At 36.9% G+C, this 13,472-nt stretch overlaps 1 protein-coding gene across 2 annotated transcripts in view; it reads left to right on the top strand.

Moving 5' to 3' along the window:
* The window catches only part of ERC1 (ELKS/RAB6-interacting/CAST family member 1), a 310,978-nt gene that overhangs the window by 91,610 nt on the left and 205,896 nt on the right, over window positions 1–13,472 (top strand). For both annotated transcript variants that reach the window (XM_009332891.1, XM_009332890.1), the window contains exon 7: window positions 1,195–1,362. In XM_009332891.1, the coding sequence (XP_009331166.1) occupies window positions 1,195–1,362 (168 nt within the window). The remainder of the gene's footprint in view (window positions 1–1,194; window positions 1,363–13,472) is intronic.

Raw genomic sequence — 13,472 nt, 5'->3', positions numbered from 1 at the left:
TGTCCAAGTCATCTTTTCACTTCATGTCTCTGCTAGCCTATGCTGTGCAGAAGGACCAAGAAATTCATTGATCACCCCGTTTACTCTGTGTGACTGATGTCCTGTAATGGATTCAGCTAACAGGAACCAAATCTGATACTGTCAAATAAGATTAGCAGCCAAGCTGGTAGATTTGAGCTCTGTCTGAATGCTGAGTAGATAAGGGTCAGTGGGTTTCTTTTGGTGTCTTGAGCAGGTTGGTGGTGTTGGATTTCGTATTCCACAATGGTCTTTGAGATTAGTCTGTGCACTGTGGTGACCTTATTCTTCTCATCAAATTTATATTCAGATAGCTCTGATTCCTTCTCTCATTTCTTTTGTCTTGTGAGCTCTGTGTTTCATTTGTGTAAGAGAAATGCAGAAGGAAAAGCAAAAGCTTCTCAACATGCAGTTTTGAAATTGAGAATACCATAGAATTCCCAGAGTGTGTTTCTAAATTTATTGAGGCCATGGGTGCTCTAAGTATGTTTGTGTGTCCAAATTGCACCCACAATATCCCGTACTGTGTCATTTGTTCCTTTTTATCTTTAATATAATTGAAAATGCATGTTACATTTAAACTATTATGTTGCTATTTAAGCCAAAATATTCTTACCCATTCTAAGGTAACCCTTCTTCCATGTTTTGATCTGCAGTGGCCACAAAGACCTCTGCTTTCTTTACCTCCAGGCTCAGCTAATACTCTGATTAAAACCTAGAATATGAAGTGACTGTTTGGCACTAAGAGTCAATGTTTAAATCTCTGAACGTTAGTAATGTTTCAGATAAAGGGGTCAGTTTTCCTACACGTGAGAGAACTTCTCAACAACACATTGTGTTGGCTTCTACTCTGAGGAAAAAAACTCCAGACTTGTATCTTACAAGACTGAGTTATGTCAGAAGTATGATTTGAGATTTTCCAAGAAGGAGCACTAGTCTCATATAATTTGGGAATAAAATATTTGATTGCTTTTACTGTTTAGTCTCCTACCACTTGTGATAACTGTTTTATCACAAGGTTATGTATGTCGAAGCCTTAAAGTAAGGGGATGTTAGTTTTCTGAATCTATTTGTAATTTGACAGCACTCACTCCCTTGTGGAAGTGTAGTTTAACTTTTCTAAAATGTCTCTCCTTCAGTGCTAAACAAACCCTGTTTCTGCATGTCTGAATCTAGGTGGATGCGTTACGATTACGTCTGGAAGAGAAGGAGACTATGCTAAATAAGAAGACTAAACAGATTCAGGAGATGGCAGAGGAGAAGGGGACTCAAGCAGGAGAGATCCATGACCTCAAGGACATGTTAGAGGTGAAGGAACGCAAAGTTAATGTTCTTCAGAAGAAGGTAAGATTGTAGAGGTCTAAGTCAGATACACATCTCTGATGCATCTCGATTTCCAAGTCTGTCAAAAAGTCTGAATTAGAATTTACATTTTGGAGATTAATGATTGAGTCCATTCATGTAATAGGAAGATGGTGAGTGATTAATTTCAGTTTGAAGTTTTGAAGAAAAAACAGAAAGAATTCAAAGCAGAGGTTGTTGCCTTTCAGTGGTTGTATGTGCTGCTTCTGCTTTCACTTCATAATTAACAATGACTGAAGTATTTGTAGGAGGGCACATCATCTGAAAAATCAATCCTTTCGCACCCACCACCTTAACAGAGCCACGCTGATCTGAGGCACAGGGCACTGGGTGACTATGACTTCAGTATGTAACTAAATGAATGAGGGGTTGTATCAGCAGAAGCAATTAGGATGATTCCTGTGTAACTTACTGAGAAAAGTTTAGGGATAACTTTGTATAACTTTCATTAGAAATGCTGTTTTATCATACTTAATGTTTCTTGGGAGCTACTAGAACAGGATAATTAGGGTTCAGACTATCCTGCATATCTTTCTGGATAAGAAAATGTAGACCTTGTCAGTGAAATGGGGGAGGTCTGGATAAGAAAAAGTAGACCCTGTCAGGGAAATCGGAGAGGTTTCCCGAAGGGCATTGAGTCCTAGGGCAATGAATGTCATTATGGATGATCGTTTGCAAATTGCACACAATGTTTCCCAAACAGCTGCTACACAAAAGAGAGAAATACATGTATCACAAGAAATTTTGATTTACGAAATATTTTTTCCTCTGTATTTTTAGAGAAGCTGCTCTTGGAGCTCGTATTCCATGTATTAGGCTGTGAATGTGTTTTTTTTCTAGGCCTTTAAGCAATTCTGTGGAATTTTTGTAATTTTAATAGTTCAGAATATTGATTAATTTCTGACGCCTGGCCAATGCCTTTTCTTCTAGCATATAGCTATGAATCATGAGGGTTTAGGTCATGTTCAGTTCTGTTACAGCCAACTTCATGCAGGAATGGAAGTTCAGGCGTGGAGTTTAGCCATAAATAAGTCATTAATAATTCTACAACAGAGCCCTAATTCCCAGTCTTCATGGTCTCATTTTTTTGACTGTTCATCTTTTTAGAAACACAGATTTCTAATTTTTGTGCTGTGCTTTCTCTTTGTTTTCAAAATTGGTCATGCACACTCCAAACATTAATTGAGATCCCAGCTAAATGTTTAACCAAGAAGTGGGGAACCTGATATTTGCGTGAATTTTAAGTGTCAGTGTGGTGGTTTTACTTCCATTTACACTGTTTTTTCACATGTTTTCTTATTTGCTCTGCTTAACTCTTTAGGATGATCTTTCATTGGTTCATTTATAGGCAGTGCTAAAGGTTCTCTTTTTACTCATTTTTTTAATACTTGTTTTCTTGAGACCACTGTAATCCATATTAAGACAGTTTCATCTTGTCTCTTCATGTGGCTAGCCTGTTTTTTGAGGTTTGTTTGCTGCTGCTTTCAAGTAAAAGTAGATGGTCTCTTCACACTGGAAAGTAAGGGCCCAAGCTTTTAGATGTAAAGGTTTTGAGGTCTTGTTCTCCTAGATAGCTCAACAGAGGATAACACTGCCATAATAAACTCCAATTTGACTTGTTTTGTAAACCTGTCTCTGAGTTTCTTAAACAAAGAAACATATAACCTATCTGTAGAAAAATAGCTCTTTGCTGCTGCTATCTAGAATCACATGCAGAGATTTGAATTTGCTTCAGCCTTCAAGTTGTTGGAACCATTTCCTTTAACATGAACTTGTGAAGTTTTTAAATCCAAAGAAGATTTTTTCAGTTTCTATAACTTGCAAACCTGGAATATTTTTATGGAGAATCCAGCTGACACTACTTTTATCTGGGGTTTGTGGTGCAATATGGAATTTCTTTTTATTTTCCATATGGCCTAGGGTAAATGAGCACCAATTCAGTCCTTTAAAGTTTTAGGATTGATGTCTTTAACTGAATTTCTTAATTGGTTCTCCAGACCTGGCATCTAAGACTAAGTTTGGGATTTTCTGTAGGTTGGGCTTTGCATTTTCTTGTTCTCTCTAGCATTTTTCCACAGAAAAGCAGAGCTTGAGAAAATACCTAAGGAAGGACAGGTCTGATTTTCTCTATATACTGTGGAAGTCATGAGAACTTGCATAAAGTCTGTTTCAGCTGCTAGAGAAAAAATTATGAAGTCTCATTTTTCTGATATAGATGCCTGTCCTTTTTTGACTGTACAGATAGCTATTTCTGCCCTCTGCCTGGAACTTTAGAAGACTGTAGCTCCTCTCATATAAATGTTTTTCTTTTAAAGCTTGTAAACTCTGATTTACTTTTTCTCTTTTGCATTTCTAGAGTGCACCTTGTTATTAAAGTGCACAGCCTGTTTTCTGCTTTATCCAAGTGCTGTCTTTCAGACCTTCCAGGACAGTTCAGAATTTTATTTTCTTTAAAAAAAAAAAAAGTGCAGCCTTTAAACATTTGCCTCCATGCACAATATTCTTTTTATTCCTCCCTCTGATTATAAACTGGCATGTTCAGACAGACCAGGTTTTAATCTGTATATTCTAATTGAAGATCTGGATGGTACAGTTTAAAGTATCTTCAGAGGTCATAGATAGTAGTATTTTTTTTATTGGCTTAGTTATCTGATATTAAATGCTTGTTTTAAGTTTATCAGCATGATTTAAATGGTACTTAGGCATTTTGATTGAACACAGTGAAAGACTATGAAAGACGTGTGGTACGAAAAAAGCTTTTCCTCTTGTGTAGTGTTAAGAAATATTTTTCTATGGATAATTGGAAGCAGCACCAGCAGCATATAAAAGCTGCTTGCAGTTATGAGGAGGTATGGGGTATGGGTGTTGGCATGTTGAAGGAATTTAACCGAATTAAGAATTAGATTAGTAGATACTATTCAATCAGTTTTTACCAGGTACTCTTCCCTCAGTACATAATCAGATTTGAGGATGTTTTTGAAGTGGGTACTCTTAACGAACTAAATTCTGAACACTAATATTTTTTTTAATGCTAGATAAAAAGAAAATTTGTAACAAAAGCTAAAATCATAAAGATGTTGAAAAGAAAAGAATTTATTGAAAAATCATTATCTTGCATAACTTACCTATTTAGGAAAAGCTGTCTACTTTCTTTTGAAATTTAGAAAGATCGCCTCTACCAGTAGTATAGCCATAGCCAAATGATATATGGCTATGCTGGGCATTTGGACTTCTGTTCTATTTTTTTATTTTATTTTCTGTGATTGTTTTAGATGTGTAATCAGCTATTCTGATGACACTGACAAGAAATTGTTTGGTGTGCTGCCCAAAACTGTGCTACACTAAATGTCTGCAATTTCTGTTGTTGAAACAAAAATTATTTAAAATGCACCCTTTACTCTTGGGTCTCTGTTTGGATTCATTAATGCAGGCCACTGCATAGTTTGTTTTATGAACTATTAATATCATTGCTGTATTGATTAAAGGTGGTGAACTAGAAAGTATACTTTCTGGTCATTGTAAAATCCAGATGAAGAAAGTAATGAAAATTTACTGGCCAATTAGAGATCAAACAAAAGATACAGAAGAAGATTATGAGCAACAAAGGTCTGAAAAAATTAACATGACAATTGGCATCACTACTGATACCTAGTAGGCAACAAAATACATGTTCCAGATTGCTGAGGAAACCACATGCTTCACATTTTAAATTCTGGAATCTTTCCAGTTCTAAGCTCCTACAGTGATGCTGCTTGATAGCACCTTTATTTGAGACAATAGAAATAGGGCAAATGCAAGAAATTTGGAGATTACAGAAATGAGTTTTAGCTTTGTCTGAAAATCTGATGCAAAAACTTAGTTTTATAGAGCTTCAGGATTTATTTTTTTCCTCTCATTTCATTGAAAGTAAATCTTGCATAAAATCTCATTTTAAGTTGTTAGAACTCCAGGCAAAGGGAGAATGTCAGAAAATAAAATAAGGGATCATGCTGGGCAAATTTGAAATCTGAAACTGAAAAACATTAGATTGTGCTTCATTATTCTCTTTGCCACATCTGTCTATGTGTGCTGGTAGGCCAGGATGAAAAGGAATAGAAGAAAAAAAAAAAAATCAATACTTTGCAATCAAAGCATTTTAGAGAAATAGCATTTGGGACAAAAGATAAGTAACAGTTACTCTGAAAGAAAAAGGAAGCAGTGAATCAATCACCCCTTGCTTTGGGGGGAGGTCATGTCTTGTCTTGGGTTGGGGTGGTTAATACTACCTTCATTGTGCAATGCAGCTGCAGGCAAATAAAATGCAAGTTTGGGTTTGGGGGGGGGGGGTGTTTGGTTTTTTTTTGTTTTTTGTGGCTGTGCTGATGTTACTTGTTTAGCTAGTATTTGGGAAGACTCCAAATGCAATTTTCTTGCTCTTTTGGATAAGAAGCATTGCCTTTCTCCAGAGGAAATAAATGCCCTCTGCTTTTCAAAAAGCTTAAATATCTTATGCTTAATAAGAAATACTGTATGGCAGGAGAGAGAGGGAGACTGCAAATGGAATTTATAACTCAGTTGTTTAAAACCAGTAGTGGTCATAGTTACTACAACAGCAGTGTTGGTTTAGTATTCATAACTTTTAAAGTTCAGTGTTTGTACTTTAAAGATCATTTTCTTTCCATTCCCTCATCTGTGAAGTAGATTTACCTCCTCAGGCAGCTCTTCTGCTCCAACCCTGACGAGACGAGAGAGCACAGAGAAGGAACTACATTTTCAAACACTTAATTCAATTTATGGTAGTTTCATCTTCCCTGGTGTGACCTTGAACTTGCCTACCAGATGAATGAATATATGGCTTTGTAAGAATTGATAAAATGCAGGATGGGCTTTTAAATATCCCTTTGACACTTTCTACGATGACATTTAGTGCTTAAAAATCCTATAGTATTAACATTGTAGGCAATGGCCCGTTCAAACCTGCAGCATGCGTCTGAGTCTCTGGTTGTGCAAACTATACAGAAAAGAACGAAGTAAGACTGTCCCAACAAAGATGGCCCACGTGTACATTTACAAAGTGGGTGAGCATATGACCTCTTATTTAAGACTGGATAAGTTTTTGCCTCTGTAATATACCTGTGGTGAAGCTTATTCTCTGCTTTTTACATGCTTGGATCATGAACATTTAAGGAGGAGCACTGTACAGTGCTCCAGGATCATATTGGCTGCTCATCAGCCCAGCTTCTGCAGGGAGGTAGAAGGAAGATATGCTGGGCTTTCTGCTCAGCTAGGACAGATGAAATAGCTACTTTTCTTCAGGAACTCTGTGGTTTAACAAGCAGTGCAAGTACAGGAGTATTTCTGTAATTATCTCTGTCAGAAAAAGACATACTTCTGCTCCTTTTACTCCAGGTCTCAAGGCATGCCACTGAACTGGTTCCAAACCCAGTTCAGAGAATTCAAACACCACAAAAAAGACCTAAAGTCCCCACAGGCTTGTGCCAGCTTCTTTATTAAAACTGACATATGTGACTTCAAAGATGTGTCCTGGAGGGTCATGGAGGACTTGTCTCTCCGTGTCCCTGAAGGGATATCAGATCACTTCTGCTGCTGCTTTTTCTTTCATTCAAGCCTTTCTGTTATAGGCTTGCTGACTACCACTGAACGTGTCAAAGTTGAAACTTACGGCTTTTAGAAATTTCCAGAAGCTGTTTTTTGTCTAATTTGTTACCCTGTGTCTCCAAGATGCTAGAGTCCCTTCTCTTTTCAGGAATATCCTCTCAGAATTGCTTTACCATGTGGGATGGGATTTTAGATAGAGGTGTTATCTTCAGTTAGAGTAGTAATAGGAGAAATTAAACAAGCTTTTAATCCTTCATCTCTATCAAAATACCACTATATAAAATCTTGTGGTAGCAATGAAAGTGCCAGGGAACACTGGAGAGCCTTCATTATGTGAGTTCAAATTCAGCATAATTATCCTGTGAGACTTTTTCATTTCTACCATTCAGGAAGGAGATTAGTTGTTTAATTTCCACATGGGAAATGAGGACACAACACAGAATTTATTTTCATTTTATAGTGAGCCATGACCACATTGAAAATAGGATGCTTACCCTTCTGTTTGACTTCCCACTTCTCTGAGAATCCATTGAGAGTTTTTAGAGAAATTGCAGCCCAGCTCAGATGGCACGGTGTGTCTTTTTTTTCCTTTTATGAATGTTTGACTCATAAGACATTATTAGGGCAGGGGAATACATCAGTTTCTTCACACCACTTTTCAACTCTTTGCTAGTTTAGTTTTAAAGGTGACTGATTAGCATACAGATTCAGTGTCAGCAAGATCATTTCCCTCTCAGGAGAGGCTTTAGCTCGTGAGATTTGATCTTTTTTGATCCTTTCTGAGCCATATAATTACATACATTTTTCTAATTTGGAATGTGGGTCCTAAAAGGTCCACAAGCTTAGCTTCAGACAGTATGTTCAATGGCAGATAGTCCATAAGTTACAGGTGCTGGTAGAGGTGACAGTGTATTCTCCAGGGACTGACCCAAGGAATATACTTTTGATCTTCTTGCCTAATCCAGATCAGTCATGGCAGATGCCTTGTAGCTTGAAGAGCACTCCAGCATTCTCATTTTATGAGCTTTTGGTTTCCAAAGGAGCACGCATTTCACGGCTCCAAGTTGGGTGCTGTTATGGCCCTCACTGGTGATTTCATAGCCTATAGTAACAGGTATCTTGTTCAGGTTATAATAAACAGTACATGATCACTTGAATTAATTGGTGAAATTCCCTTTTGTCTGTTGGATACTTCATAGTTCATTATTGAAAACAATAAATCGTCTCCTGGGCATTCTTGGCACTATAGTGAAGAGTTTGAATTGCTTTATGTCATTGAACCAGAAGTGGGAGACTTAGTACAGTTGTCCTAAGCACAGACTTCTACTGCTGAAGAACATTGTAAGATGTTTTTGCATTGAACATCAACAGAGGAAACACGAGACTTTCTATTCCTAAGGGTCTTTGTTCAGTGCATTTATAGTTTTAGGGCAAATTGTTTTCACAGAATCATGGAATGGTTGAGGTTGGAAGAGACCCCTGGAGGTCATCTTGTCCAACCACCCTGCTCAAGCAGGGCTACCCAAAGCTGGTTGCCTGGCACCGTGTCCAGACAGCTTTTGAATAGGGTTGCATAAAAATCACTTTTATTAAACTTCAGAGCAGTGAAATCTGTGAGTGAATTTACTCATAGGTGCCTAACATGCACTTGAAAATTGTTTAGTAAATTATGTGGGACATCTAAACTAGTGGAGGAGGCATAAGTTAAATTTGAAAAATTGATTTTACACAAAACAAATTTTATGCCACTACAGTAATTTTTAGTGCACAGTTATGGCTTCCAATGCAGCAGCAATGTTAGAGGAACCTACTAGATTCTAAATAAATTTTTATGCCTGGCTATATTATAAATCAGAATTTGTAAATGGAGAATATGCTGCTTTATTTTTATATAACCCCCTCTTTTGCTCAAAGCATTTTGTGATACCACAATAAAAATAAAAATATCTGGATCATATGTAGCATATGTACCTATATTCCCAGATGTGTGGTAATAGTCTTTTAAAAAATCGAATGTTCTGATGTGTGCGAAAGATAGCAGGCCAATTTCTTTTTTTGAGACCTAGTAATATAAGGAACATTCACTCAATTTATATTGATGTTATTAAAGAATCTTGCCTGTTGCCTTTAGTAACTAAAGTACTTGATTTATTTATTTTTTTTTCTCTGAAGTAATGAATATCTACTCCTTTTAGATAAGCAGTTTCAAACGAAGAAGGAAAACGGGACGGTGAGGTTAACAATGTTAGTTCTGTAGATCAGCTATTGCAGCTGGCTAATGTAGGGTTTTAAACTGATACACGTTGCTGTAATAGTGTCACATAAGATTGATAGCAATAGCAAAGTTACAAGAAAACTCCATTGGAGTTTCTGATATTATCTGTGCTCCAGCATTCCAAAAAACTGAAACCACAATTCAGCGAATCTGTCATACTGAAGGAATTTTTTTTTTTTTTTAAGTATCGCTCAAAGAAGAGGAGTCATTTTAATACTATGTTCTTCTTGTGCCTTGAGATAACCTCTTGATTGGCAAGATGGAACGTTACTCATAGGCAGTGGGACTGACAAATTCTGGTTTCTTGAAGGGATCTGGGAAAACAGCCAACTGTGGGGCCTCTTGGCTTCATTATAAATTAAACGTGTAGTTTTTCTGGCAAGATAAAGCTAATAAGCTTTGTTGGTGTATTCACTGTCGTGCTAGACAAATACAAAGTTCCCTGTGATTGAAGAGGCAGGAAAAGCAAGGGCGTATGCCACTTTTGAGGTTACTTACATCAGTCTTCCTCACATGGCTTTTCATTGCTCTCTGGGTTGCAAGACTTCACAATTTCCAGCACTTTGGTCACCAGGCGTCCAGGCGTTTTCTGCCCCTGGGGGGATTGTCTGAGCTGTGTCTGGAACAGACATTAGTGATTGCATTAGCCAACTTAGGGATCTTCACTAGAACAAGGACGGAGTAATTTTTCAGTTTAAATCAATAATTGCCTGGATTCAAGAGGGAATTTTGAATCCGCTAGGCTAGACAGTCTTCTAAGGTGGGTCTCTGCACAATAGTTATACAGTCATTAGGACTGTAATAAGGCACACATATATGAATAGCTTTCAAGCCTGTGATTTCACTTACCCAAAGGATAAGAAAACTGGTCAGTATGGAGTAGTGTCACCAAGAGAAACTAAGATCATCTTGTCCCAGAATAGCTTGCGTTTGATAATTAGGATGCTTCTCTGCATGATGAAGGGCTTACATACCGTCTGGCAAAGATGGGTGGAGGGTGGTTTTAAACACAGAACTTCTGGATAAAGAGGACCACTCTCTGTCCCTTCCAGACTTTATTTTCAGTAGAGACTGGATTGTTGATTTGCCTAAAGCAGTCTGTGGTATAAAATGGGAGAGAATATAATCAAATGATGGTACTAATTTAATATATTGCGTTCTTAAATTAATTTTTTTTTTTTGAGCATGGGCCATGAAAGAATTTTGAGAGTTTGATATTTTGTTACCTGTCACTGTGTGTTCTGAAGTAGTTCTGTAAGAGCAGTGATAGCTAAATACTGAAGAATACATGCCTACACACGCTCTCACTCTTGTGTTTAGTATTTACAGTATGACTTCCTAATCCCTTCCTATTCATCACTCTGTATTTTTTCTAGAAGAATGAAACGGGACAATCACAGTTGACTGGGCATGTTTTACACTGGGATTAGAAGCATCCCTCCTTTCCTGAGCTCTCCCCTCTGGTTTAGGGCAGTTTCACCTTACCGTATTTCTTTGACCATTTTAATAAATCAGTGGTTTGAACAAAGTAATTCAGTGTCTGAATCCAAATCTCATTTAAAATCTTTGTTCAAGTTGTACAGCCTTCTGCTTGAGTGATCCTAAATGATGATGTAAATGGAGTTCAGTTTGCTGTGAGGATTTCCTTTATAGTCAACATGAAATCCCGTGTTCCCATCCTATTCATTGGTCTGCCTCAATATTTGGTCTTTTCTGCTTCCTGATTTCCATTCTTGGGTATCGCAGTGCTGTGATGAGCTAAGCCTTTCCTTTCTTCATGTCTTTTCTCGTCACCCTTTTTTCTGTAATGAGAGTGTAATATTTAGCACTGTACTACATATGTATCTAAGCAGGGATGTGTCCGTAGTTATGGTATCCTTACTCTGTGTAGAACCAAAATCAAAATCTAAAGCAAGTCAGGAAAATAGCAGCAGTATTCCTGAGTACAGGAGATCAAGTTGCCATAGAATGTAGAGTGTTTTTCACAATAATAATAAATGAAACTTGGTTTATCCAAGTAAAGAAGTTTAATTCATAATATATTAAGTTTTTCACTTGACACTTTTTGAATGTTAAATAACTTTGTGAAGCTTGAGCTATTCTAAAAGCAATGTCACAACTTCTTAGTTTTATCCTGCTTCTTACAAAACAGAGTATCAGATCTAAGTTAACATTTACTGGTTCCAATTTTTTCCCTTGTTTTATCAGCCTTCCACAATGAAGTAGTTTTGGTTTTCCTTATTTTGAACATTTGGGAATCATCAATACGAAAATACTCCGAATTATAATACTTGTATTTTTTCTGTAATAAACTTTCCTAAATCAAATCTGTGTACGTTTATTGTCAAAGTCTTTCGTGGGACTTGGAACAGGAATGAGCAAATGTCCCCAAAATACTTGGGTTTTTTAATCCATTTGTATTTGGTAGGTCTTAGGAGTAAAACTTTAGAAAGCATAGTCACAGAGGTTGCTTCATAATGTCAGGACGCAGCTGAAAGGAGAATTAGCATGATGTTATTCTGCATGATTAGGCCAGGATTTCAACAAAATGGATGTTATCCATAATTAGACTGTGAAATAAATTACCAGATTATTTCAATTATGGTTCTCAGTATAAGTGACATTTTAACATATATGAAATAAATGAGTAATATATAAACTTAGTGTTTCATTGAAGATGAGCAGCAGAGTCTAAATGAATTTGTTTTGCTATTTGTGATAGCAGTGTTCTGTTTTGAATTACTTGGGTGAATGAAAGTATTGCACTCAAGTTGGAACCAACAAATTGTCTTAACAAACAACCCAGGTTGAAGTCTTGTTGGTGGTGGGTAATAGATAAATTATCTTAGCTGATGAATACCAGCAAAAACAAGGGGTCACCCAGTGAAGCTTTAAGATAAATCAGTGATACAGATTTTTTTATGGATTATGTAATTAACCCTAGGTACTTAACCAACTGGCTCACATATTGCCGAAACAAATGTCTTATGAACAGCTTTTATACTTTTGTTATTTAATTTGCATTTTACATAAAGGTATTATCCATTCATATTGAAACCTGTATGCTTTGAGACATAACCAATATCAGTGGGTTGAAAAGAGTGCCTCCCTCTGCACCCCTCACTTCAGAACCCTCTCTTGTATTGGCCGGTGTCCATGATAAGATTTTACAATTCAAAGACTCTGCTTTTGACTAGGTTAGGCTATTGATATTATTGAACCTTCTCAGAATGAAGCAATTTCTTAACTAAATTTAACTGTTTTACTGCTGTCTAAGGATGTGAGTCATTGCTAATGTGTAAATTTTTCTAGGCAAATGATTTGGAATTGAGACAACGCTTAAGAACATATATATTGGCTCCCCTGAAAATGTGAATTTCAGGTCATTTACCAACTCAAAAAATCAGTCTCCAGACTTGGGGTCGTAATTTTTTTTTTTTTTTCCTTGAGTTGAATTATGCTGGAGTCTCCTTAGAAACTTGTAAGGAAAATGCCTCTCAGTTTTCAGAAATAGCAAACTTTAGCGATAGGATTGTGTTAGAAGGTTTGAAGGAAATTCAAGCTATTTACTAGCAGGACAGAAGGATTGAAAACATGATAGTAATTTTCTGAGAATATGATTTGAAACATCTGGTTTAAATACTGTTTGTTATAGGGAATACGACAGTACAGAAAAAATTCTTTACTAGTTGGAAGGTACTATAATTCAGTTTATGGTGACTGTTCTTGTTTGTTCGACTTTGCAGTGATCCGTCAGCAAACTGGTGCTACCAGAGGATGATTAGGTATGCAAAGGAAAGGAGGACAAAAGGAAGCAAAGGGATGGAAATGTCCTTAGAGATTATTTATGTAAACATAGCTGAACTATTTTCCTGGCTGATACAAATCTACTTGTGAAGCACCTTTGTATGAAAAAGCACTGGAAAGAGAATAGTGTCCTGGTTTTGGCTGGGATCGAGTTAATTTTCTTCCTAGTAGCTGGTATAGTGCATATAAAGGGTGAGCGAGTGGCTGTGTGGTACTTAGTTGCTGACTGGGGTTAAACCATGACAGTCCTTTTTGGTGCCCAACGTGGGGCAATACAGTAGATTAAGTTTTTGAGAAAGGGAAGAAAATAGTCCAAATCCTTCTGAAGGCCCGTTTTGCCATAAAACAAAGTAAGGTCAAGGGATCTGCACAGGAGATCCAGTTTTTAGGAATAAAATGGCAAGATGGACAT

The sequence above is a fragment of the Pygoscelis adeliae genome, unplaced genomic scaffold (genome assembly GCF_000699105.1).
Source record: "Pygoscelis adeliae isolate BGI_AS28 unplaced genomic scaffold, ASM69910v1 Scaffold38, whole genome shotgun sequence".
NCBI lineage: Eukaryota > Metazoa > Chordata > Aves > Sphenisciformes > Spheniscidae > Pygoscelis > Pygoscelis adeliae.
The sequence above is the reverse complement of the archived record's forward strand: the minus strand, read 5'-3'. Positions and strand labels throughout refer to the sequence as shown.